Source organism: Leptonychotes weddellii, chromosome 8, assembly GCF_054177405.1.
Source record: "Leptonychotes weddellii isolate Sample4059 chromosome 8, ASM5417740v2, whole genome shotgun sequence".
Classification (NCBI taxonomy): domain Eukaryota; kingdom Metazoa; phylum Chordata; class Mammalia; order Carnivora; family Phocidae; genus Leptonychotes; species Leptonychotes weddellii.
The window spans coordinates 63,634,381-63,657,846 of NC_138376.1; the positions used below are offsets into that span (position 1 = coordinate 63,634,381).

Here is a 23,466-nt window from a genome sequence, read left to right on the forward strand (position 1 = left end):
CATAATTGGAAATTGGGTATTTTCTATCTCTGAGAAAAAAAACTCTCCATCCTTTAACCAAATACATCAACACTTCTAGACAGCTAATATTTAAAACACATAATTCAGGAGCACATTCTGTAAAATATAGTAGGAAATACCCTAGACAGATTTTCATTATTATACAAAACTCTAGTTATTTAGAATTACAATTATTTTCACAAGGACGGTCAATAGCAACAGCTCAATAAATATTTCTTGAGATTCTAGCCATTTCTCAGTGGCTCAAAGCTTTCCAGTCTTCTTTAAAAGGTAAAGGCATGTTATGCATTTATTTAACAGATTTGCACAACACCTGTTTTCCACCAGTTAATCTACCAACATTTAAATTTATACAATTTTTACTTACATTTGATTCTTTGCTGCTTGCCTCTGAGCTTTTCTTTCTTTCCTTTTCTGATCTGGTGGCTTAGCAAAAACAATTTCAATATTTTCTCCCTCCAAATCTTTGCCATTCATTTCTTCCATAGCCTTAAAAAAATGAGGTATTGATCAATATAAAGACGCCTTTAACAACAATTATGCTTCATTCAAAGTTCAAAAATCATCTCACTGATGTTGGAAGGATGAAATTTAAAAAATACAGTTGTTAGATTTTATCTAAAGATCCAGCTCTTCAACTAATTATCTTTTTGACTCAGTTTAGTGAGTTATGCAATTTGCTACAGCCAATAAAGGTTAACTGGAGTAGATTACACGACCTCTGAGTGTCCTTCAACTTTTCAGAATATTCCAATTGTAGGATGACTAAAAATCCTTAGTTTAATTTAGATGCCTACAATAATTCCCCCATTTATTTACCTTGACAGCACCATCTCGCTCATCAAAATGAATGAAAGCATAATCTTTTAGTTTCTTCACTCGTTCCAGTTTCCCAAACTGACTAAATGCTTTTTCTAAAATCTCTTCTGTTACAGTATTGGCAAGGTTACGTACAAACAGCACTTTTACCTGAAAATTAAGAAAAAACAGAAACTCCCTGTATATTTCAAAAGGGTTCAATTTCCAGGATGCCACCACCCCACCCTATAAAATTAACTTTAGTCACTAACCATTAATATCAGAAATATAAAAGATAGACCAAGTTTTCAGCTCATTTGAAAATATCCAGGAAGTGTGACTGCTGGATCTAATGGGTGAAAAACCTGAACAGACACCTCACCAAAGTAGACAGACGACAACATATGAAGAGATGCTCAGTATCACTTCATTAGGGAATTACAAATAAAAACAATGAGGGGTGCCTGACTGTGGCTCAGTCAGTAGGACATGTGACTTGATCTTGCGGTTGTCAATGCGAGCCCCATGTTGGGTGTAGAGATTAGTTAAAAAAATATTTTTTAAAAAATAAACAAATGGGGCACCTGGGTGGCTCAGTTGATAAGCGTCTGCCTTCCGCTCAGGTCATGATCCCATCAAGCCCCACATCGGGCTCCCTGCTTGGCGGGAAGCCTGCTTCTCCCTCTCCCACTCCCCCTGCTTGTGTTCCCTTTCTTGCTATCTCTCTGTCAAAATAAATAAATAAAATCTTTTTTTAAAAAATAACAAATAAATAGAAACAATGAAATACCACCACACACCTATTAGAATGGCCAAAAACCCACACTAACACCACCCAATGCAGGTAAGGATATGGAGCAGAAACAGTGCTAGTGGAAATGCTAAATGGTATAGCCACTCTGGAGAACAGTTTGGCAGTTTCTTACAAAGCTAAACATACTTTTACCAATCAATCCAACAACTGCACTTTTTGTTATTTACCCAAATGAGTTGAAAACATGTCCACATAAAAATCTGCATATGGTTGTTTACAGATTTATTCATAATTGCCAAAACTTGGAAGCAACTAAAATATCCTTCAGTAGGTGAATGGATAAATAAATTATACTATATCGAGACAATGCATTATTACTCAGTACTAAAAAGAAATGAGCTTCATCAAGCCATGGAAAGATATGGAAAGCTACATGCAACTTTAAATGCATGTAACCAAGTAGAAGATAATCTTAAAGACCTATATATTGTGTAACTCCAACTACATGACATTTGGGAAAAGGCAAAGCTATGGAGACAATAAAAAAAAAAATCAATAGTTCCCAAGGGTTAGAGGGGATGGGGGGTGATTATGCAGATCAGGAAAGATTCTTAAGGCAGTAAAACTATTACATTTGAACATTTGTCAAACCCACAGAATGTACAGTAAGAGTAAATCCTACTGTAAACTATGGACTTTAAGTTATAATAATGTGTCAGTGTAGGTTCACTGATTGTAACAAATATACCACTCTGGTGCAGATGCTGATGGGGGGGGTAGGCTATGCATGTGTGTGGCCAAGGAGTACAGGAGAACTCTGTACTTTGCTCAAAACAAAACAAACATGCTTAGTAGTTATTAAATTAGTATTTAGTTTGCAATCAAAACTGAGGTGGTCATTTTCTAACAATGTAAATACCATGCCTCTGAAATAGCTGTTGAACATTTAACTCAACACAGGTGGTCAATGAGAACCTGCTTTTGAAATGTTGATAAAGTAGGAGTGTTCAAAATAGTGACAAAATAATTTCAATCCATAAAGCTCCTCAAAGTACAATTACAAAAGCTGACCTTTTGCTAAGAAACTATCATTTCCCCTAAAACACTTGAAGTAACATCCAATTTTCTTAATGTGATAATCCAAAAGAGCTTAACAGGCCAGTGAAAAAATACTACTATCTTCTGTCCTCAAGACTACTTATCCTTTAGTAATATTCACAGTTCTGGCATTTCACACTCTTGATTTAAGTGAACAAGTTGTATTTGCTAGCCTATCACCATTAAGGGGGATTCTTATATGACAAAGGATAGAATAACTTAACTACAAACTGCACTAATGAGTAAAGTGTTGACTCAAGAGATGTTTGTTCTCATAGGATGTCTCAACTGACTGCTGAAGCAGGATACCTAATAATAGCTAAACCTTGTAACTGCAGCAGCTCTGCTAAGGCCAGTACAGTTAACTATTTTTAGGAGGAGGACTTTTAACACAAAAACCATGTAAGCTAATGGCGCCATTCCCAAATATGCAAAGAAACTGCTCTCAGATTCCACACAAAAATGATAGTGAACCATCTCCACAGCATATAGGCTAACTACTCATCATGAGAGTATGACAGCTACACAATTATGACTGAGAGGGCCCACAAATTTCTATATTCACTCCCTATGTACATGGTATTATTTCTGATATGTGGCTTTAATAAAGAACACTTCCTCACTTTCAAAAATATGGTTTTTCAGAAAGTACACATTTTAGAAGTTCTTTACTTCCCTCTCTAAAGCCTTCCCCTTCTTCCACCAACCCCCTCAAAAAAAATTATTAACTTGACTGCCATTACCTTTGCCATAACCTCAGGATCAGGATCTTCTATAGGATCAGCCCATTCAACAGTTCCAACATTTCCCCAGACCTTGACTTTACCACTCATTAACCTACGCCTTGCCTGGGCAGCTGTTTTGTGATCTTCATATTCAAGGAAGCAAAAGCCTCTGTTTTTTTTCTTGTCGTCTGGTTGGTGGTATAAAATGACGTCTGTGAGACCCTCTGAAAATAAGCAACCGTTCCAGAGAAATTAGATAAAATAAGCAAGAACAAAGTTGATCAAAGGATTTTTCTAATGTAATACTGGAATATAAAACTGAAAAGTTCTCTCTTATCTTTAAAGACGACTCTCAAAAGAACTGGTCCAGATAATTTACCTAATCCACACTTCACAAGTGTTCCCAACACAACACAATCCCCATGAAAAGAAAATATATTCTTTTTAGACCCAAGGACTATTCTTCCATTAATTAAATGACAAAGGCATAAAATTTTTACGTAGCTGTTAGGAAAATGGCAGTATAATAGGTCAGACATGGTTAAACATTTTTATTATACAAGTAAACACTAAAATTATTTTTTTAAGATTTCATTTATTTATTTGAGAGAGAGATAGTGAGCACACAAGAGCAGGGGGGAGGGTCAGAGGAAGAGGGAGAAGCAGACACCCTAGTGATTATGACCTGAGCCGAAGGCAGATGCTTAACCAACTGAGCCACCCAGGTGCCCCGAAAATTCTTTTTGATTGACACTTTTCTGGCCTCCTATCAACGGCTTTATTTCAAATGAAATATATCAGTATTAAGTAAGATTTCAAATGTTCCTGGAGACTAATAGTCTGATAATTTACTAAATATTCTAGGCAGACAAAATTTATTCTAATAAAAGCAGCCCAACTTGGAAACTATTATTAAAAATGCTTTACAGTTCAAAAATATTGCACCATATTGACAATGTATAATCTCTGCTTATAGCAGTATTTATTGTTCCAATAATTTAGAAAGTCAAATCGTTACTCAAACACGCCTATGAAGAATGTCAAGCTATCACCTAAAAATGCATAAAAATACACAAAGATTCCAAAACAGGGTATGCAAAGATTCTGCTGACTATTCAAATCCCAGGTGCCTTCCTTACAAACTATGTAATGTTCGGCATTTCCCAAAGCCCTCTGTACCTATTTTCCTTATCTGAAAAATGGGAGTTACCTATCGCACACGGTTAGAGAATACAAGTCAATAAATACAGTGTTTAAAACAATGCTTCTCATCACACAGAAGTATGCAATTACCTTCAGTATTAGAAGTTGCACCTCCTTCCATATAAATCCAACTTACCTGTTACTTTGCTAAATTCTTCAAGGATCTGTTCCTTGGTTTTACTCTTAGGAATAGAGCCCACAAAAAGCCTATTGTTGGCAACCGAGATGCAGACACCAATGTGTTTTCCAGAACGAATTTCATGATTATTATACTGAAATGGGAAAAAGTGTACCACGTTTTAAAAATACTTATAATATCTTGTTTATTATAAAAATATATGTATATTTTTAGGCAAACTTATTTCAATGCTATGGTTTTTTTAATACCCTTTAAAAATAGTTAGCATATGTCACTCTAAGCGGAAACTATGAGACAGGTATGATTATACTGACAGAACTAAAAAAAAATTTATGAATTAAATTACTGCAAAAATTTGTCCAGTCCTTGAAACTTAAGAAACTTGATATATTAGGAATCAGGTCTACAGTCTGCTTAAATTCAAAACTGCTGATTCCACAATACCTTAATTTCTATTTAAATTCATCCTGGTGACCAGTTATCCTCTTGCAAGGTAAACGGATTCAAATACCAGCAAGCTTTCCGCCATTCTGTTAACCAGCACCTAAATCTATTTTTCCTCATCTCCTTTTCACTCTTGTAAAAAGTTGCAATAAGGGGTTTTCACCTTTAAATATGTAATTCTAAAAGGAGAGAACCTTCTTTTCCTGAATGCAACCCTACTTTTTCCCCCATTTCATTTTCATCAAGTCTACAATGAAGTTGCAGAAAAACAAGTGGATCGATTATGGTGCAAGTACAGAAACAAATATAAAACTACAGTAAAAAGTAAAGTCTTCAAGCAACTATACCCCATAGAAGGGTGAGATATTAGAGGTAAAACCCAATCTTCAAAGTGACAAATCCACTGATCAGTATTATTTACAAACCAAAGTTCAGAAGTATTCAAGTTAATCAAGAAACATGAATTATTTACATTACACAGAATCACCTCAAAATTTCATGTTAGTAGTAATAACGGTGGCAGCAGCAATCATTATGGATTAATCCCCCACACATGGCCTCAGAATCTATGTTGCGTGTATATACAAGTGGGGCTACACAACCTAAAAACAATCAACATATATTTCCATACAATTTGTAGACCAGCCTTATGGCAAAGGTGAAACCATTCCTCTCCCATTCTTTTTTTTTTTTTTAAGTAAGCTTTACACCATATATAGGGCTTAAACTCATAACCCTGAGATCAAGAGTCGCTCCACCTGACTGAGCTAGCCAGGAACCCTTTTCCCCCCTTTCTTGCATAAAAGGTACATCAGGTAGAAGACAAGAAAGCATATAATAAGTCAAAAAATCAATTCTTCCTTGTCCCTTTCTCCATCTCCAGATACTCAAAATCTAACATGAAGTTCAGAACAGTTTTATACTTTCTACCCCACTGATTCAATTCATGCTATCAAAGTACCTGGTCATCATGATCCCAGGATTATTTATATTCTCTACACTTATGCCAGAGACCTTATTTTAAAAAAAAGAGATGACAGTTTTTGCCTAGTGAAAACAATCTCTCAATGGCTCCCCATCACCAAAATAAAGTTCAAATACTTGGACATCACAGAAGTTCATCCTAAAACTCCTACTACTCCTCCTTTCTCTCCACAATACTATAATCTTAGCTATTTACCTAAGTTCTCAAACAGCTCTATACTGCTGAGCCTCTGAATAAAATGCTTTCCCTGAAACTTCCATCATCCAAACTCCTCTGCATACCTGTAGATTTGAGCTCAACTGAACACTCTGCAACACCTAAATCCTATAAAGAAGGTCAACAAAACACCCTTCTATTTTTAACACAGACCAAGAGTTCTAAACAATGACTTTGTCCCCCAGAGAACATCTGACAATGTCTAAAGACATTTTTGGTTGTCAACTAGGGATGGGGTCTTGCTGCTGGTATTTAATGGGTATACAGAGGCCAAAGAGGATATTAAACATCCTACAATTCATAAGATAACCCAGCAAAACAAAGAGTTAGTTACCTGATCTAAAATATCAATAGTACTACGGGTTGAAAAATCCTGCTACACACCTTGTTCTTTCATAGCATTTATATTCTATTAAAACCAAAAACCTCTTAAAAGTAGAAATATATGGGTTACCTGAAAATAGTAGAGCTATGGTTGAATCCATCACTGTATGGGATTATGAACAAGTAGACTACAATACCCTATTACAAATAAGTTAACCTAAGAACACAACAAATTGCTTTAAAAACACATACATTCCCTAAATCTTTATAATGTAGCATCAAATATTCCACTTTAGTGACAAATCAATGGCTTTCCATTTGATCATCTAATCTTTAACTCCAGGACTTGACAAAAACAGTATCATCAGAAAAATAGAAAAGTGTTTAAAAGGAAAAGGAGGAGTTATTCTGAAGTGACAGGACTTGGCATAACTTTCCTCCAGAAGTCCTAAGAGCAGGACCTATTTACCGTAAGAAAATGTCTAAGTTTAAAAAAAAAAAGAAAAACTTGTTAGAAAAATTAGAATTCTTGGTTATACCACTTCCACAACATTTAACAATGCTGCTTCAAAGCAGTAATGACTGTTTCATTATTTACAGAAAAAGTTTCTTCACTTGCCCTGCTACAGTTAATCAATTCAGGGTAGATAGAAGGTTATTTAGGATGGCTGCGGTCTCTAATACAAATGACATGAAGACTTAGCAAGATTTAGAAAGTCAACTATAATTCTTCATCCATGTTTTTTTAAGTAAGAAGAAAAAAAGACGAACAATTAGAACTAACCCACAGAGAGTAAACTGGCTCTCCAATTAAAATAAATCATTAAAGGAACAAAGGAGACCCTCTGGGCATGTTGTCCAAATAAAGTAAAAGAAGTACCTAGAGGGGCACCTGGCTGGCTCCGTAAGCAGGGCATTCGACTCTTGATCTCAGGGTCAAGGGCTTGAGCCCTATGTCTGGTGTAAAGATTACTCAAAAAAGAAAAAAGAAGGGCGCCTGGGTAGCTCAGCAGTTAAGCATCTGCCTTCAGCTCAGGTCATGATCCCGGGTCCTGGGACTGAGTCCCACTTCAGGCTCAGAAGGGAGTCTGCTTCTCCCTCTGCTCCTACCCCGTCTCCCCCGCTCATGCTCACTCTCTCGCTCTCAAAAATAAATAAAAAATCTTTAAAAAGAAAAAAAGTACCCACTACCCAGAAATAAATATTTCCTAAAGCAGTGCCTGATCTACAGATTAAACATGCATTTTTATATGTGTATTTGAATTAACTTTTCTAATAATTTTAAGACCAGTCACCATAAATTCACAAATAAACTTCACATCCCAGCAGGTGGGTAACAGTGAGTTCAGTGGTTGAAGGGCATTACAAAACTGTTCTGAACTTTAACAGAGATTTTAATGTAATACTGATAAATCCTAACTCTCAGGAGTTAGTACATCAGGACACTATCAGAGTATCAAAATGAACAACAAAAAAGTGACTCCTTCCAACTCAAGGAAGTTCAGCACTGATGTTAAGATATTTCAGAAATCTAGCTTTCAGAATCAGTACCACAGTGAAATGACAAAATAAAGATGAACTCTGAACATTAATCAATGCAGTTTCAGTCTTTCAGAATACCAAAACAGGAGTCGTACAATCTGGAACAGTTCTGTCATCCAGGCTTAAAACCTCAAGTCACTTTTTCCTTCCCTCATAGCCAGTCGCCAAATCCCCCAAAAATTAGCAATCTCAGATTTGGACTCTAACACAGAAGTGGTTATTCAGTCCTAACTCTTCCCACAGCAGCAAAGCCACTACCTCCCCAGCCTGTCCATTTTATTTTTAAGTAGGTCTTAAGTAAAGAATCTAAGTTTTTATTTAAATAATCTCTACATCCAACGTGGGGTTCAAACTCACAACCCTGAGATCAAGAGCTGAATGCTCTAAGTTAGCGAGGCACCCTAAAAATCTTTACATTGAGCCAAAATCTACTTCCCTAAAAATTTTACAATAACTGTTTTCTCCCCCAAATGACAGCACTTCATATACCTGCACACAATGCTCATGACTGAATTGTTCTCTATGCCTTGCTAATCATTCCTCCTCGGATACTGGCCGACTGATGTGCCTCCTAAGAGTGTCACCAAATAGTGACATCCAAAACACAATACTGTAGATACAGACTGAGACTGAAGAGTCTAGAATAAACTGGAGACTATTACTAATCTCCCACTTCTTAGTATCATGATTCTGTAACACACAGTCCATGATTACCTTAGCTTATTTGGCAACCACACCATACTGCTGACTCACACTACAGCTTACTTGTGAAATTAATTGAATATAAGACTTGACCTTTGTCAATTCCATCTTGCTGGTGTTAACTCTTGTTTCAGGCTATCAAAATCTTTTCAGGTCCTGATATGGTCATCCAGGGCATTTACCACTGCATGCAAACTCAAGTAACCAGACATTTTGAGGGCAGTCCAACTATGCCCTGATTTAAATCATTGATAAAAATCAGAAAGAACTATAGCATACCATTACCTAACATTTCTCCTTTCAAAATCTGTAACCTCTCTCCTTTCTATGGCTGTCCCCCTCCCAGGTCTTTGTTCTCTTCATCCAAACATCCTTCATTACTCTGTTATTTACATTATGCTACCCACACCAACACTCAAAACTTGAATGGCATCATGCAACTTAGTCCAGTAGTCATGACAATTACCTTCTGGCATTGACTTTATACTAGTTTCATCTCCCATTTCTTTCAACAAAACACTGCTTCAACTACATTCACCTGTTTCCTTAACTATCCTGCTTGATCATCTTTATCACAAAGCCTTCTGTAACAACCCCAATACAATCTATCCCTTCATCACTGTTACCCTCTGAACAATGCATCTCCTTTCTCTTTCATTATATTCAGCCTCTCATATCCAATAAACTCTAAAGTCAAGAACTGAATCAAACTACCTTGTGTGTCCACAATAAAAGCTTTCCTGTTAAGCACACTATTTGCTAAAATGTTACTAAAAATCTCGTGGACCTGTCTTGTCACCTGCATTCATCAAAATGGTTTTACAGATGCTACACCAGCATACACCAATCACTTTGGTGAATAAAACCAGCACTGCCTATTAAAAATGTAACTCTTAATATGCAAACAGAGACCAATTAATCCACTGTTTACAACATAGGCACTATCAGCATTTTCAGCAGTGATATTTCTATTATCTAGGAATGTGATGGGCACTGGGGTGCTCGTGGCCCTGAGCTTCAATTCCAGTAGCACACCACACAAAGAGATACACACTTGCCTACTGTTCTTCCTGGTCTTTGTGACAACACCAAATACTACGTATACTTCCAAATATCTCCCTGGGGATGAGGGGGAAAGCACTGCCCCCCCCATTAATCTACATTAATCCCTACCACTGAATAAATAATTGCAAATGGAAGCTAGACAATCTTTAAATAGCATAATAGCCCATAGCTAACATGGGAATGTTATAAATTCTTGAGTCATAAATAACAGATTAGATGGCACTAGTGAGCCAGTCAGGTAGGTTATTTATCCAGCACCTACTGGATAAATACATAGTGGCGCTGTTCTAAACGTCAGGGATACAGAAAAAAAGAGCTAGTATCCTGAAGGAGGAATAAGCAAATAATTTACAAAACCAAGAAATAACTTTAAATACATCTAAACATTCTATTTTATTGTGTTCAGGATACTGTCATGGGGCAACTGCGTGGTAAGCTGCTCAAAGTCAGGAAAGGCCTTCTAAGATCTGATTGACTAGACAGCAGCCATGGTAACTGGGGGAGTGTTAGAAAACAGAACAGCAGAAGATGGAAATGGTCATAGTTTATGTGGGGGGGACAAAAAGGCAAAGCATGGATGGAAGGGCAATAAAGAGTAAGAAAGAGATAAGGAGAAACCTGATCAGATAAGATAGGGCCTTTTTGGAAGCCATTATTAGAGTTTTCAACATGGGAATATTGTGATCCAACCTATGGTAAGACTAAAAGGACAATGGAAAGCAGTGAGTAGCCAGGATTCTTCGAATGGTACCTTAGACTAAGGTGGTAACAATGAAGATATATGCCAAAACTATTTTGGCAGTAGAAACAGGACTTATTTCCTATGCTCCTTTTAACACTACCAAAACTACTACATAATTTAAAAGAATCAGGCTACCTGATGACATAATGTGCATTGCGGGCTTAAACTGTTACGCCTAGCCAAAGAGAAGAACTTGAACTAAACAAACCTGGTATCAAACTAAAGCTGTAGGGCCTCCAGTAAGTCACCCAAGCTATTTACTCTTCTAAAGAATGAATTCCAATTATTTTCAAGAATAGACTGAGGTAGTATTTAAAGGTAATAATGTAAAAAAATTAAAAATAAAAAAAAAAAGGTAATAATGTAGCACCCTAGCACAGCTCCTGAGTTTTAACAAGCACTCAATAGGTAGCTATTTATTTACCTTTCACAAATTTAGATCTTGCTTCCCCTTTAGATCATTATTTAGGAAAAAATATTTTTATTCCCCAAAATACAAAGCAAATGTTAGCTGAAAACCATTTCATTTAAAAAGTTCGCAGCTGGGGCGCCTGGGTGGCTCAGTTGGTTAAGCGACTGCCTTCGGCTCAGGTTATGATCCTGGAGTCCTGGGATCGAGTCCCGCATCGGGCTCCCTGCTCGGCGGGGAGTCTGCTTCTCCCTCTGACCCTCCTCCCTCTCATGCTCTCTCTCATTCTCTCTGTCTCAAATAAATAAATAAAATCTTTAAAAAAAATAAATAAATAAAAAAATAAAAAGTTCGCAGCTGCTTCTGAGTCCATGCCTCTTTTTCAGCTGTTACTACCAAACCATTTTACAAGTAATTCAGACACAAATTTAAAATCCACGATATACATATTTTAGTAAACTCTACCCCCAACATGGGGCTCGAACTCACGACCCTGTCATCAAGTCATATGCTCTACCAACTAAGCCAGCCAGGTACCCCAAAATCCACAATTATTTTTAATCGAGGGGGGAAAGCCATTACTGAATCATATCAAAAAATAAGGTCAAATACATAAATTACCTTTACATTTTAAGTAAGCTCTATGTCCAACATGGGGCTTGAACTCATGACCCCAAAATCAAGAGTCACATGCTCTACCGACTGAGCCAGCTAGGCACCCCAATACATAAACTATCCTGACCTAGGGTACTCCTCAAGACACTCAAAGTACAGGAAAGCAAAAAGAAATGGTCCCTCAATCCTGTCTGATCTATAACTAATGCCAGGCATTTTTTCAACATATGATCATCTACAACTAGAACAACCATTCCATTATCTTATATAAAAATTCACTTTAGGGGCGCCTGGGTGGCTCAGTCGTTAAGCGTCTGCCTTCGGCTCAGGTCGTGATCCCAGGGTCCTGGGATCAAGCCCCGCATCGGGCTCCCTGCTCGGCGGGAAGCCTGCTTCTCCCTCTCCCACTCCCCCTGCTTGTGTTCCCTCTCTCACTGTGTCTCTGTCAAATAAATAAATAAAATCTTAAAAAGAAAAAAAAAAATTTCACTTTAGACAGAGGTGTAATTCAAGCAGACTCTCATGATACGCCACATGCAGGAATAGTTTTCAAAATATGCTCCTTAAAGGAATACATTTAGGACAAGGGTACTCATTTCCACAATAAATACAAAGTAGCAAAAAACACCGTAATTAACTTGAATTCTATTATTTCTCTAGAATGCTTCATTTCCTCAAAAGTCTAGTCCTCTCAGTTATATTAAGGCAAATCTCCCAATTCCGTTATCACCAAAATCCTACCACAGTAAAGCATCCTTTTAAAAAAAGCAACGATGATACATCCAATTCATCCTAGTGGATGTACACCATCACCACTAAAAATATCTTTTTAAAAGGCACCAAAATGTAAAGCCTCCTTCAGGCAGTAAATAAACATGCTCCCAGATGAGGACTCAAATCACAAACTCAGAAAAAAAATGTAAAAAAAGGACAAGAATTAGTTCCTAGATGAATCAAAATGGCTGTTTGGCTATCTATGGAACTTTCTACATTATAGTCAGAAAACTTAACTATATCAATAACACTATATATTCTAAGCCTATAACAATGCAATCTTGGACAATCTTATTTATTAAGCCAAGGCAACTGCCCAAACTGAAACATTCTTTCATAATGTGTTTTTACTGGCACTCAAAATCATGTTACAATTGGATTATGTATCATCTTCCTCTAATGATGCATTTTTTAAGGATTCTAGAAATCGTCTAGAAATAAATTCTCCTAAGGACCTACCGTAATTACTATATTTTGGTAGCAAGAATTAAGTGTCCTAGAAATATTGGTTTAATGATTCCTTTAAAAATATTAATAAGTACACAAATCACCACTTACACACGAAATAACCATACTTACTAAGCAGAGTAAGAACTTTATGTAATATCAAATAAATAAAATGGATCTGAGAACAGTGGTAAATTCTGTACTTGCTTGTTGTAGTAAGATATTTGTCTTCTCAATCATTCTACAATGCCGCATTAAAACTTACCACTACTTTATTACTACCTGGCAAAAAAGTATTCTTTTATAAATTAAACTGGATGATTTCAAAAGTATCTTTCCAGAACTCTAGAAAAGTCCTTAATTTTACCTCAACTGCTTAAAAGTTAAAATTTTGACCACCCAGAGGTTACTAGGAATGGTTACCTAGAACTATGCCTGCTCTGAAATAGGACGCATTCTTTAAAGGAGGGAAAAATCACCCATGACTTAAAAGGAAATACCTAAACTCCTGAATTCTTTTTTTAAAGACACTATAATCTTTCAAGTACCACTTTTCTAATGTAAAGTCTTTACCATATTCAGTTATACACACCAATGGAGAGATTCAAGCAATATAAAAAGCAAAAACAGCATAGTTGGTTTTTCTTCTTATGGTATGCCTTAAAATGTGAAACATCTGAATGTGAGGAAAGGAATAATAAAATTCAATAGAAATCAACCCGGGGATATTAAGTTTACTTGGAATTACCCATAAAATAGGTAAGCCAGACAAGGCAAATTTAACAAATAACTGCCTTAATGGACCATTTACAAAAGTTCCTCCCCAGTAGTACTTTTTGGTACATTTTTTGGGTTGAAATTAACCTTTGACATCGTAAATTATAAAATGCAGAAACCATCTGAGTCACAAAACTTAGTAAGACTGCTTTAAAGATGAATCATATGAACTATAATTTGAATCATTAACAATTTTCTTAAAAATTACTAGGTCCCCACACCTTACATCTGGTATTTTGAAATCAAATACTGCGACTCACCACAAAACCCTTTATTAACTAGAAATTTATCATCACAATGTCTTTGTGATATATTTTAGAAAAAGGGATAGCCCAGATACAGCCAGAATATAAGGGAACCCTACCCTATGTAGTTACTTTCTGAAATCTTTTAACATTCCTATTAAAAAACCATTACTAAGCCAGTTGTTTTAAAGAACCAGTAACTCAGAATTCTGACACACTAACTTATAGATCCTCAGTCCAATCAACTATATATGCAAAGCATACTGCTACAGTGAGTACACAGAGATTGTAAGACAGTGCGTTATCAGCACTTCAAAAAACATTTGGTTAACTCTTATGCACAGTAAGAAAAAACCTGGCTTTAATTAAAGATAGTGAATGTGGAGACTGAAGGAAAAAAAACTTACCAGTTTAACAGCCTCCTGAGCTGCTTCTTTTGTACAAAAAGTGACAAACGCGTAACCTCTATTGAGACCAGTGAGTGGATCCATCATTAGACGAAGATCCCATATCGGTCCAGCTTTCTCAAATAATGGAACAAGTTCATCCTCAAACAGATCTCTTGGGATCTTCCCCACAAATATCTGTAAATTAAACATGAAGTAAAAACCATGGAGAGTTTCTTTAGGAAACCAGATACCTGTGCATTTACTACAAAAGGTACAAGTTTTTAGTTTCTTTACCTCAGTGCCAACAGAAGGCTGCTGACCTGAATAAACGGAATCTGGAGGCGGTCCCCCATACTTCCTCTGTCCAGTGGTCACATCAAGTGTGTAGCCTGTTCTTTCCAAGAGTGCCTTGAAAAGTTCAAAAGTCATTAATACATTTAATTCACAAGACCACACCCATGCATTTCAGTTAAAAATCAATCTTGTTCAAATCTTTCCCATTTACCTTGGCAACAATCCCTACAAACAGGTTTCTGGTATCTGTTTTAGAATTTCTCCTTTAATGTACCCTGCAGTAGCTCTAATTTCTAGTGAAAATTTCAGGATCCTGCTCGAATTATTTTCTGATCTCCAATTATTTAGTGATTACTGAACAACAAAAAACTAATGTTGATCCATCAACAACTTTCAAGACAGGCTCTGTATCTACTCTGCTAGTTACCTCCTAAAAAAATTACTGCCCCTAATTTGGTTGCATTTAATTCTCTCCCAAAGGAGGAACTAGGTAAGTTTCTTCTCCCCCAAGTCTGGATTTTTCACTCAATAAATTCCCTGTACCCCACACTTCAGGTACCCACTGCCATTCTGGGCATTTCACCAACCTTAAATTATACTCCCCAAACTAAGTCCAGAAACTTAGAGAAGTTACAGGAAAAACATCCTCAATACATCTGACATTCAAGCACCATGCTTCACAGACAACATGGTTCATTCAAAAGTCCAAAATGACTCTGAAAACTTTATCTAACTGCAACAATGTGAAATAACTTCTACATTTTATCTCCCTAAAAATGAACTGTTAAAATTTACACAACTCCTATTTACTAATCAGAGTGTTAGTTTCTCTTACCCCTTACTATAGGCAAAAAGTGTTAGAAGTGGTCCACTGCTAGCCTAAGGAAAAAAACAAGAATTATTCTCCTCCACCATCTCAACCACAAAGCACAGAACCCCTTTCTAAAGAATAAAATCTAATAATTAGCTGATAAATTCTGAAATAAAAATAAGCTGACACCAAACACAATGACAATCTTATCGAAATGCTGTTAAGTGACCTAGGGTCGCTTCAGTCTCTGGAAATGAAAATGACAAGACAGATTTTATACATCTGTGTGAAGAATGTTAAATATCTGTGAAAAAATACTATAGTAAAATAACTATTCCTAAACTCCCACAAACCGCTACATTATCTTAAGCAGTTTTTTTCTATTATGCCCAAATGTTTACTAAAGGATGCAACACTGGGTAACAAAAATAAACTGAAATCTATTACACTACTAAAACATAAATGAAACCGTTAAATGGCTCATCTTCCCTTTTCCCCGTATGTAATCCCTGTTTCTTTCACCTTAATCTTTTTTTCACTTTAGTCTTTATTATGACCCAAATACCTTTTGTATCAATCCCTAAATAAAGGAAAACTTATTCCCCATCAAACATCCTATTAAAAAATATCCTATAAAAAGTACTGTCTTCTTGCTGTAATTTAAGTCACACTAAAGCTTTAAGCCACTCTCTCCCAAAAATAGAACAGAAAAATCACATGAACTGAACTTTACATTTTTAATAAGATTTTAATAATCATAACCCCTAAATGTATATTTAATTAGAATCCACATAATTACATTGGGGACAACTATACTCCATTTCTATGGAGAAAGTTAGATTTATAATTCAAACACAGTTCACTCACAGCTAGACCTGTGAAAGCCTCAAATTTATGGATGACATGAACAGCTAACTCCTTATTCCAAGTTTCTCTCCTCCCGTACCATTAAAGCATCACTTAGCAGCATTAATAACTGACTTTCTTAAACCATAACCCTTGGTTCAAGAGCACTAGTAAGAGCATCAGGTTAAAACTACTATGATCACCATTATTTTCTATGAACTAAAAACCAAAACAAAGATCAAAACCTAGCTGCATTTAAGTCCACTTACCATTCTATATGACCTTAATGAAAAAAAACAGAACTTCACTCCCAGCCTGTTTCTTCATTTACATTTCTACACTAATCAATTTTATTGATAAAAGCTGCCTTTAGAAATGAACAAATTAGCCTTAAAATCAACAGTAATAGAAAAGAAAAAAGATAGTGTTAAAAATTCTAATCCATTGGGGCGCCTGGGTGGCTCAGACGGTTAAGCGTCTGCCTTCGGCTCAGGTCATGATCCCAGGGTCCTGGGATCGAGTCCCGCATCGGGCTCCCTGCTAGGCGGGGAGCCTGCTTCTCTCCCTCTGCCTCTGCCTCTCTCTCTCTGACTTTCATGAATAAATAAACAAAAAAAAAATTAAAAAAAAAAAAATTCTAATCCATTTAATTTGGGGTTTGAGAATTCTAAAAACAGTCAACTGTTAAAGGTACACTCCCCACCCATAGTGGAGTGACCTGATCCCCTCCCATTTTTGTTCCACTGTCATTATTCTGGACTTGCAGCTTTTCAGAAAACATTTAGAAATATGGCAGACGTATTTTAAGTGTTTTCCTTAGAATACCAATAGCACTGATTTAAGCCATAACTCAGTAACAAGAAAAACTTAAAAATGAGTTGTTCTAGAAACAAATAACTAAAGGCAGGAAACTTTTCAAAAAATAGTAATAGAAAAGATTAACAAATTATCTCATTGTTATTAACTCTCAACATCTTAAAGAAACACACCCATTTCACATCCAAGGAGTATTCAGCGAAGCTAGAAGAGTTAAGAACTTCAAAACTGAAGGGAATTTTTAAAAAAAGTTTTTAAAGACATACTTTAATTTTTTTTCAAATTTTTTTATTCTTATGTTAATCCCCAAGGACGTACCTTAATTTTTGCCTCATCTGGTCCTTTGCTAGAATCCGCTACTTTGGTCCCTTGTTTTTCTCTCTGCCTATAAGTCTTCATGACTCCACATAAAAAGGCACTTTTGTTCTACAAAAGAATTTTCCAAATGTATTTAACAATTACTGTCTTATCTGTATCTAATCAAATAAACTATTTCAAAACTACTCATGTTTATTTTATTTACACTGAAATTAGCATTACCTGAACATGAGAGAGATCACTGTCTTTAAACTGCTGAAGAACTGCCAATGCGCCGTCTTCATTGAATTCTTTTAAAGCTTCGATAGCTCTTTCATCTAAATCACTATGTGCAACCAGCCCTGGAGAAGAGAAAACTTAATTAGTTGTCAACTTTAATATTTTTGGAAACTTTTTTTTAAGAAACCATGATTGCCAATACAGGTACATGCTTGCCAACTAAGAATTCTTCCATTTCCCTTATCTATATATAATGAGAAACACACATACTTTAGTCATTCTGAACTGCAATCTCAACTAAATAAGGCCTCTCAACCACACTTGCAATAATGAATCAACTTCTTTTACATCATGTTGTGTCTAAGTCACATAGTTCTGAAGGCTAAATATTTCTACAGTAAATATATAAGCTTACAAATCCTAAAATCAACCAACAAAGTACCAAGCATGACAACTGAACCTCTACTCAATTTCAAATACCACTAGAAAAAGCAACAGCCACACCAAGACAGACAGACTACAAGTCTACAGTTACCAAGTTATTTAACAAGAATCCTACTATAAAAATACCCCCAAAAAGTCACATGGCCTGTTCCCAACATTTAGCAGCTGTTGCTACCATCATATACTTATCCATCTGGCCAGCCAGCCTTTACCTCCTAACCTCTCCTTCTTCCCTCCCTCTATACACCTAAACCTCTAGTTCACAACTATCACGACAAAGCAAAACTCTAGTTCCCACACTTATTGGAAACCACAAAAAGTTGCTATTTTAGCTCAAAGCCAGAAATCCAATAGAAAAATTTCATAATATAATTTTGCAAGTGTTAGTTCTTACCTGCAACGTAAATTTCATCTAGTTTTTCAGCAACTTTCTGTGGTAAACCAGCATCAAGCAATGTCTGAAAATTTTCTGAATGGATAACTGCGGAAGTAGTATCCATGGGCTCTTCAGTACCATTTCCATTAACATGTTCTGTAGCCATGTTTCCAGAGATCTGTTCAAACGCAATAAGCAAAATTAAACTAGGATCTTCAAAAAGGGTAGAGGAAATATAAGAGCCCCAATCTTTACTTTCTCTACCAATTTCTACACCAGCCAACCTGCGCCTCCCTTTAAAAAAGCCTTACAGTCACTATCGCCTGACAAGCCAGATTTGGAGCGCGGGGCACAGGAGGACAGATTCACTATGTTTTTCCTTAGCACCACCCCTGACTCACCTGCTAACACTCCCTAGAAAAAACCATATTACAAATGGAGCCCAATCAGCAGGAGGACGAGCCAGCGTGCCACATACAGCTGTGCCTGTACAGAGAATGAGGTGTGTGGAGAAAGCAAAGCTGGGCTTTTCTCTCTCAAAGGTAAACCCCCAAAGTGCGCGCTTTTCCCGCCTGCCGCTTATAGATCAGTAACAACAGCCAGCGAAGAACAAAGCGCTCACACAAGCTACCTTCCTACCACCCAATTTCTCCACCCTTCACCCCCGCACCCCAAAGCCCGCCCCCGACTCCGCACCCATAGCGGCAGCCTCACCGCTGCGGCCACCAGGAGCCCATTAGAAACACGTGCTCTGCGCCTTCAAATGTCCTACAACTTCCTTCAACGGAAACCCACCGAGTCCCAGGCCAAGACGACCATCACCGGCTCCCAACGTCAACCTGAAGCCAAGATCGGAGCCCCCAGAAAGCAGTAGCAGCACAATCTCGCCCCTCCACACCGAGGCCGCGGCGGCGCCAGGCCACAAGCTCTCCCCGCCCCCCCCCCCCCCAGCGCCGCCGTCTCCGCCGTGACACATGGCTCTCTCCGCCCCGGGCGCCGGCGACCCCCGGCCGTCCGCCCGCCCCGCCGAGACGTGAGCCGCGGCGCATGGTGCAAGCCCCCACCCCTCGCCCGTCCGTGCAGTGACTGCGGCGCCGGGGCCAGCTGTCCCACCCCCGGCCCGGGGCCGGCAACCCGGCGGAATGAGGGCGTTCCGCGAACTGCCTAACGCCCGCCGGACCGCGAGCACCACCCAAGCTCGCCGCGCGGCTGCGGGACGGGACCCGCTCCTCTCCGCCCACTCCCGCGCCGCGACGACGGCCACGACAGCACCAACTCCGCCGCCGCTCGTGGTCCGCGCGGGCCATGGGGCCGCCTCCTCCCTGGAGCGCCGCAGACAAAGCCCGAACGGCGGCAGCACATGGAGAAGAGGAGGAAGTGGCGGCGCGGGCCGCGGCCTACTCTCAAGCAGCCCCAGTCAACGTGCTCCCCCTTGGAATCCATTTTCCAGAAAAGCCGGTTTCTCCCCACTCCTCCTTCTCCCAGCTCACTCCACAATGTCATGGTGCTCCCCTCCCAGACCCGGGTCCAGGCGGTCGTTACCTCCCCGTTGGGCTGCGGCGGAAGAATCCTGTCCGAGGAGATCGGGTTGCGGGAAACGCGTGCTCGCTGCTCCCTGTGTCCGGCGCGAGTGGAGCTGTTGTAAAATGGCGGCCGAAGCTCACGCCGCTGGCAGCAAACCCGATCCAGTTCCACTCGCCTCCGAGCGCGCTCCCTGTGCGCGCGCGCGCGCCCGCGTGACCCCCCCCTTCCCTCCCCTCCCTCGCGCGTCCGCTTCTCTCACTCACTCGCTCTGCCCCTGCCCTCCTCCAGCTCCTCCTTCTCCCCCTACCACCACCACCAGCCTCCGTCCGGCTCCTTTCTCGGCCTTTCTTCTTCCCCTCCCTGCTCCTTTCCTCCACCACTTCCAGTGCCGTCCGCGGCCGCTCAGGCACGAGTGGCCGCCTTTCCCCTCCTCGCTCGAACACTCGCTCACACCCTCCCTCGCTCGCTCTCTCGACTCCGTCCCCCAGTCCCAGCCGAGTCGGCTCCTCTCTTTCTCTCTCCCGCGCTGACGTGACGACGTAGCCTACGCCTCGGGACGCGCGCCCGCGGGCTCCGCCCCCACGCCCCGCCACCTCCCTTGCTCCTCACCTCCCGGGGGTGGGGGGCGCGAGACCCCGCCCTTCCGCTCCAGCGGCGACGGAGGGGCCGACAGTGAATGAAAGGCCCGCCCCTTCCCCTCCCGGCACTCCGCCTCCCTCTCGCCTCCAGCGGGGTGGGCCGGCTCAGCGTGTCCCAGTCGTTCTCCTTTGTCAGGAGACAGGCATCTCCCCACCCCGCCCCACCCCACCCCCACCGCAGCACCACGCGCACGCCACCCCCACTGAGCTCCCACCCGGCCCACCCCCCGCCCCGTCCCGGGCCGGCGGGGCGGGGGGCGCGGAACGCTACCGCAACTCCCGGAGGGCACCCACCGGTCCGTGCGCGCCCGGCCCCCACCCCCGGCGCCGCGGCCGCGCAGCCGTTCCCGGCGGTGTCCACGCCGCCGCCACCCCGCGCTCTTCTCGCTCGGGAAGCTGCAGGCGCACGTGTCCCCCGGGGCGGGGCGAGGCAGACAATGGGACGGCGGGGGGAGGGGAGTGGCGCGGAGACCCGTAGACCTTTGGTTAACCTACATGGTGGGACCCGAGTGCGGGAGTCGCGCTGGGGAGAGCAGGTCTCCCCAGCCGGACAATGGGACCTCCGGCGGCCCCGCGCCCGCGCGGCTTCACTTTCGCGTAAACCTTGGGCGGAGGGAGGGGCGCCCATGGCTCGGACGAGGAAACCCTGGCTGCTTTTGAGGGGGAACCGGGCTGGCTCCACTGGAGCCAGAAGCGACTCCGGCCGTGGGATGATAGGAAGGCCAGATTTGGAAGCGAAACCGCCCGGTGGTGAAGAGTTGTGCAATAGTCTGTTTGAGTCCCTGGCCTTTTAAGCAGTATAAGGGCTTCCTCAGCACAGTTTGAGCAACTTGAAGCAGCACAAAAGCTGCGTGGTTAGGGCAACTGTGAGGAACATATCTGTTTCTTTTTTAAAATCTTGGCAACTAATATTATGTGAAGTGACATTTCTTTGTAGCCATTTACTAGGTAAAAGAAAGACAAGACAAAGGCATTAGAATTTCAATCGCGGTTTGGATACTAATTTTATCCAATTCAGCTGTAATGTAATACTGTCCTTTTGATTAAGAAACAAGCTTATTTTTAAGAGCTCACTGGTTCCCGAAATAAGCTCTATGATGTGACAACAAATCAGTGGTTCGAGGAAAAGTTAGATGAGTGCTCTTGAAAGTGCTTAAGCACATAAAATGCCAGTTTATTTTCCAAAGGTAGCTGGATCAAAATATGAAATATTTGACCAAAGTACTACCTAGCCAATCTGTTCAGCAAGGATCTGACATTGCCACTACCTAAAAATCCCTTACTAATTATTAAACATGTATCTGCTATGGTATTTAGCTAATTCAGCAACAAGGATTTTCGTTTCGATAATCCAAAGGTCAGATAATATTATAAATAAAAAACAACCCAGATGTTTACAAAAATAAAAATAGAGTAATCCTATTAATTAATGAAATGAAAATTGTGGATCTGAACCATCTAACGCTTTTTTAGACCTTCCTGGCGATCAAGTTCCTTAAAGAAAAAAAAAAAAAGTGCCTCTACCTAGGCAATGTCTTCTACCATATGAACAAGACTCCCAAATTAAAATCTCTAGCTCTTCTCTGACCTCTAATTCCTTTGTCTAATCACCCCCTAGACCTTTAAGTGGATTTTCAGGCCCTTCAAAACAACATTTCAAAACTGACCACATGATCGTCCCCCCAATCATATATCCAGAGTTCCCATCTCAGTGAACATCACCCACTTGTATCCAGCAGCATTAGCTGGGAACTAGAGAGTAATACAAGACCCCTTCTCCCTCTCAATGCCATATCAGTTAACCAAAATCTTGTCAGTTCTGTGTCCCTAATGTACCTCCACTTCTCTATATATTGTAGCCAGGGAACAAGTCACCATCAACTACCACCTGGACTAATGATATATAGCCTCCTGACTCATTGACCTTGCAGCTTTCCTAATGCATTTAAAACCCAAGTGTCCCCCCCTCCTCTTTTAATTGCAAATAAGACCCTGTGGAGCATCCACTTAAAACCCTTCGTTAGTTTACCATTTCCTTAGAACAAAAGCAAAAATCTTTAACTAGATCAACAAAGCCCTCCTTGATCTGTCCAACCTATGTCCCCAGCCACATTTCAGGCACTCTTCCAACTTAGCTGGCCTTCTCTCAATTGCGGCATTTCTCAGGTTTGTGCACACTGAGGACCTACACAGAGAAGTGCCTGATACCCTAAACAGACCTGAGAAAAAAAGCAATCAGCCATGCTTTCCATTTGACACCTTTTTGAGTAAAACAATAGTATCATTTTCCTCCTGATCTACAGAACTTATTCCAGGCTTGACTCTAAGAATTACTACTATTACTGAAACATAGGAATACCTAATAATACTAAAAAAAAAAAAAAAAAAAAAAAAAAGGAACCACACACACACAAAACAAAAATAAAAAATGTAGTAGATTGATGTGGTATATACCATACCATGTATCTGAAAGATCTGGCATAAGAAAGCGCTCAATAAGTATGTGTTCTTACTTGCTGAATCTTCTTTAGTACTTAGTACAAGATGTTTAGTAAATATTTGCTGAATAAAACCAAAGAATAATGGGCTGAGACCCAAAAAATCTTGGTCTAATATCAGATCTGCTATTAATGGATAGTGTGTGGATAAATAAATCATTTTACTTCTCAGAATTTCTATTTCCCCATCTATAAAAAAAGTTCACTGAAACATAATTTTTAAGATCTCTTCGAGCTCAAACATTTTATAATGTATAAAAAAATTCTC

At 39.7% G+C, this 23,466-nt stretch overlaps 1 protein-coding gene across 8 annotated transcripts in view; it reads right to left on the bottom strand.

Moving 5' to 3' along the window:
* SYNCRIP (synaptotagmin binding cytoplasmic RNA interacting protein) overlaps nt 1-21,116 on the bottom strand; it is a 31,254-nt gene extending 10,138 nt beyond the window's left edge. For 2 of the 8 annotated variants that reach the window (XM_081828607.1, XM_081828606.1), the window contains exons 1-10: nt 20,081-20,265; nt 18,557-18,716; nt 17,722-17,840; nt 17,500-17,607; nt 14,709-14,822; nt 14,433-14,609; nt 4,736-4,871; nt 3,415-3,620; nt 841-990; nt 389-510 (exon numbers count right to left, since the gene is read on the bottom strand). In XM_081828607.1, the coding sequence (XP_081684733.1) occupies nt 389-510; nt 841-990; nt 3,415-3,620; nt 4,736-4,871; nt 14,433-14,609; nt 14,709-14,822; nt 17,500-17,607; nt 17,722-17,840; nt 18,557-18,704 (1,280 nt within the window). In that variant the 5' untranslated portion in view covers nt 18,705-18,716; nt 20,081-20,265. Of the gene's footprint in view, nt 1-388; nt 511-840; nt 991-3,414; nt 3,621-4,735; nt 4,872-14,432; nt 14,610-14,708; nt 14,823-17,499; nt 17,608-17,721; nt 17,841-18,556; nt 18,717-20,080; nt 20,267-20,994 lie in introns of those variants that run through there. The other 6 variants (XM_031023846.2, XM_006729416.3, XM_081828608.1 and 3 more) reach the window with 5 other exon arrangements.
* Between the last annotated feature and the right edge of the window lie 2,350 nt (nt 21,117-23,466).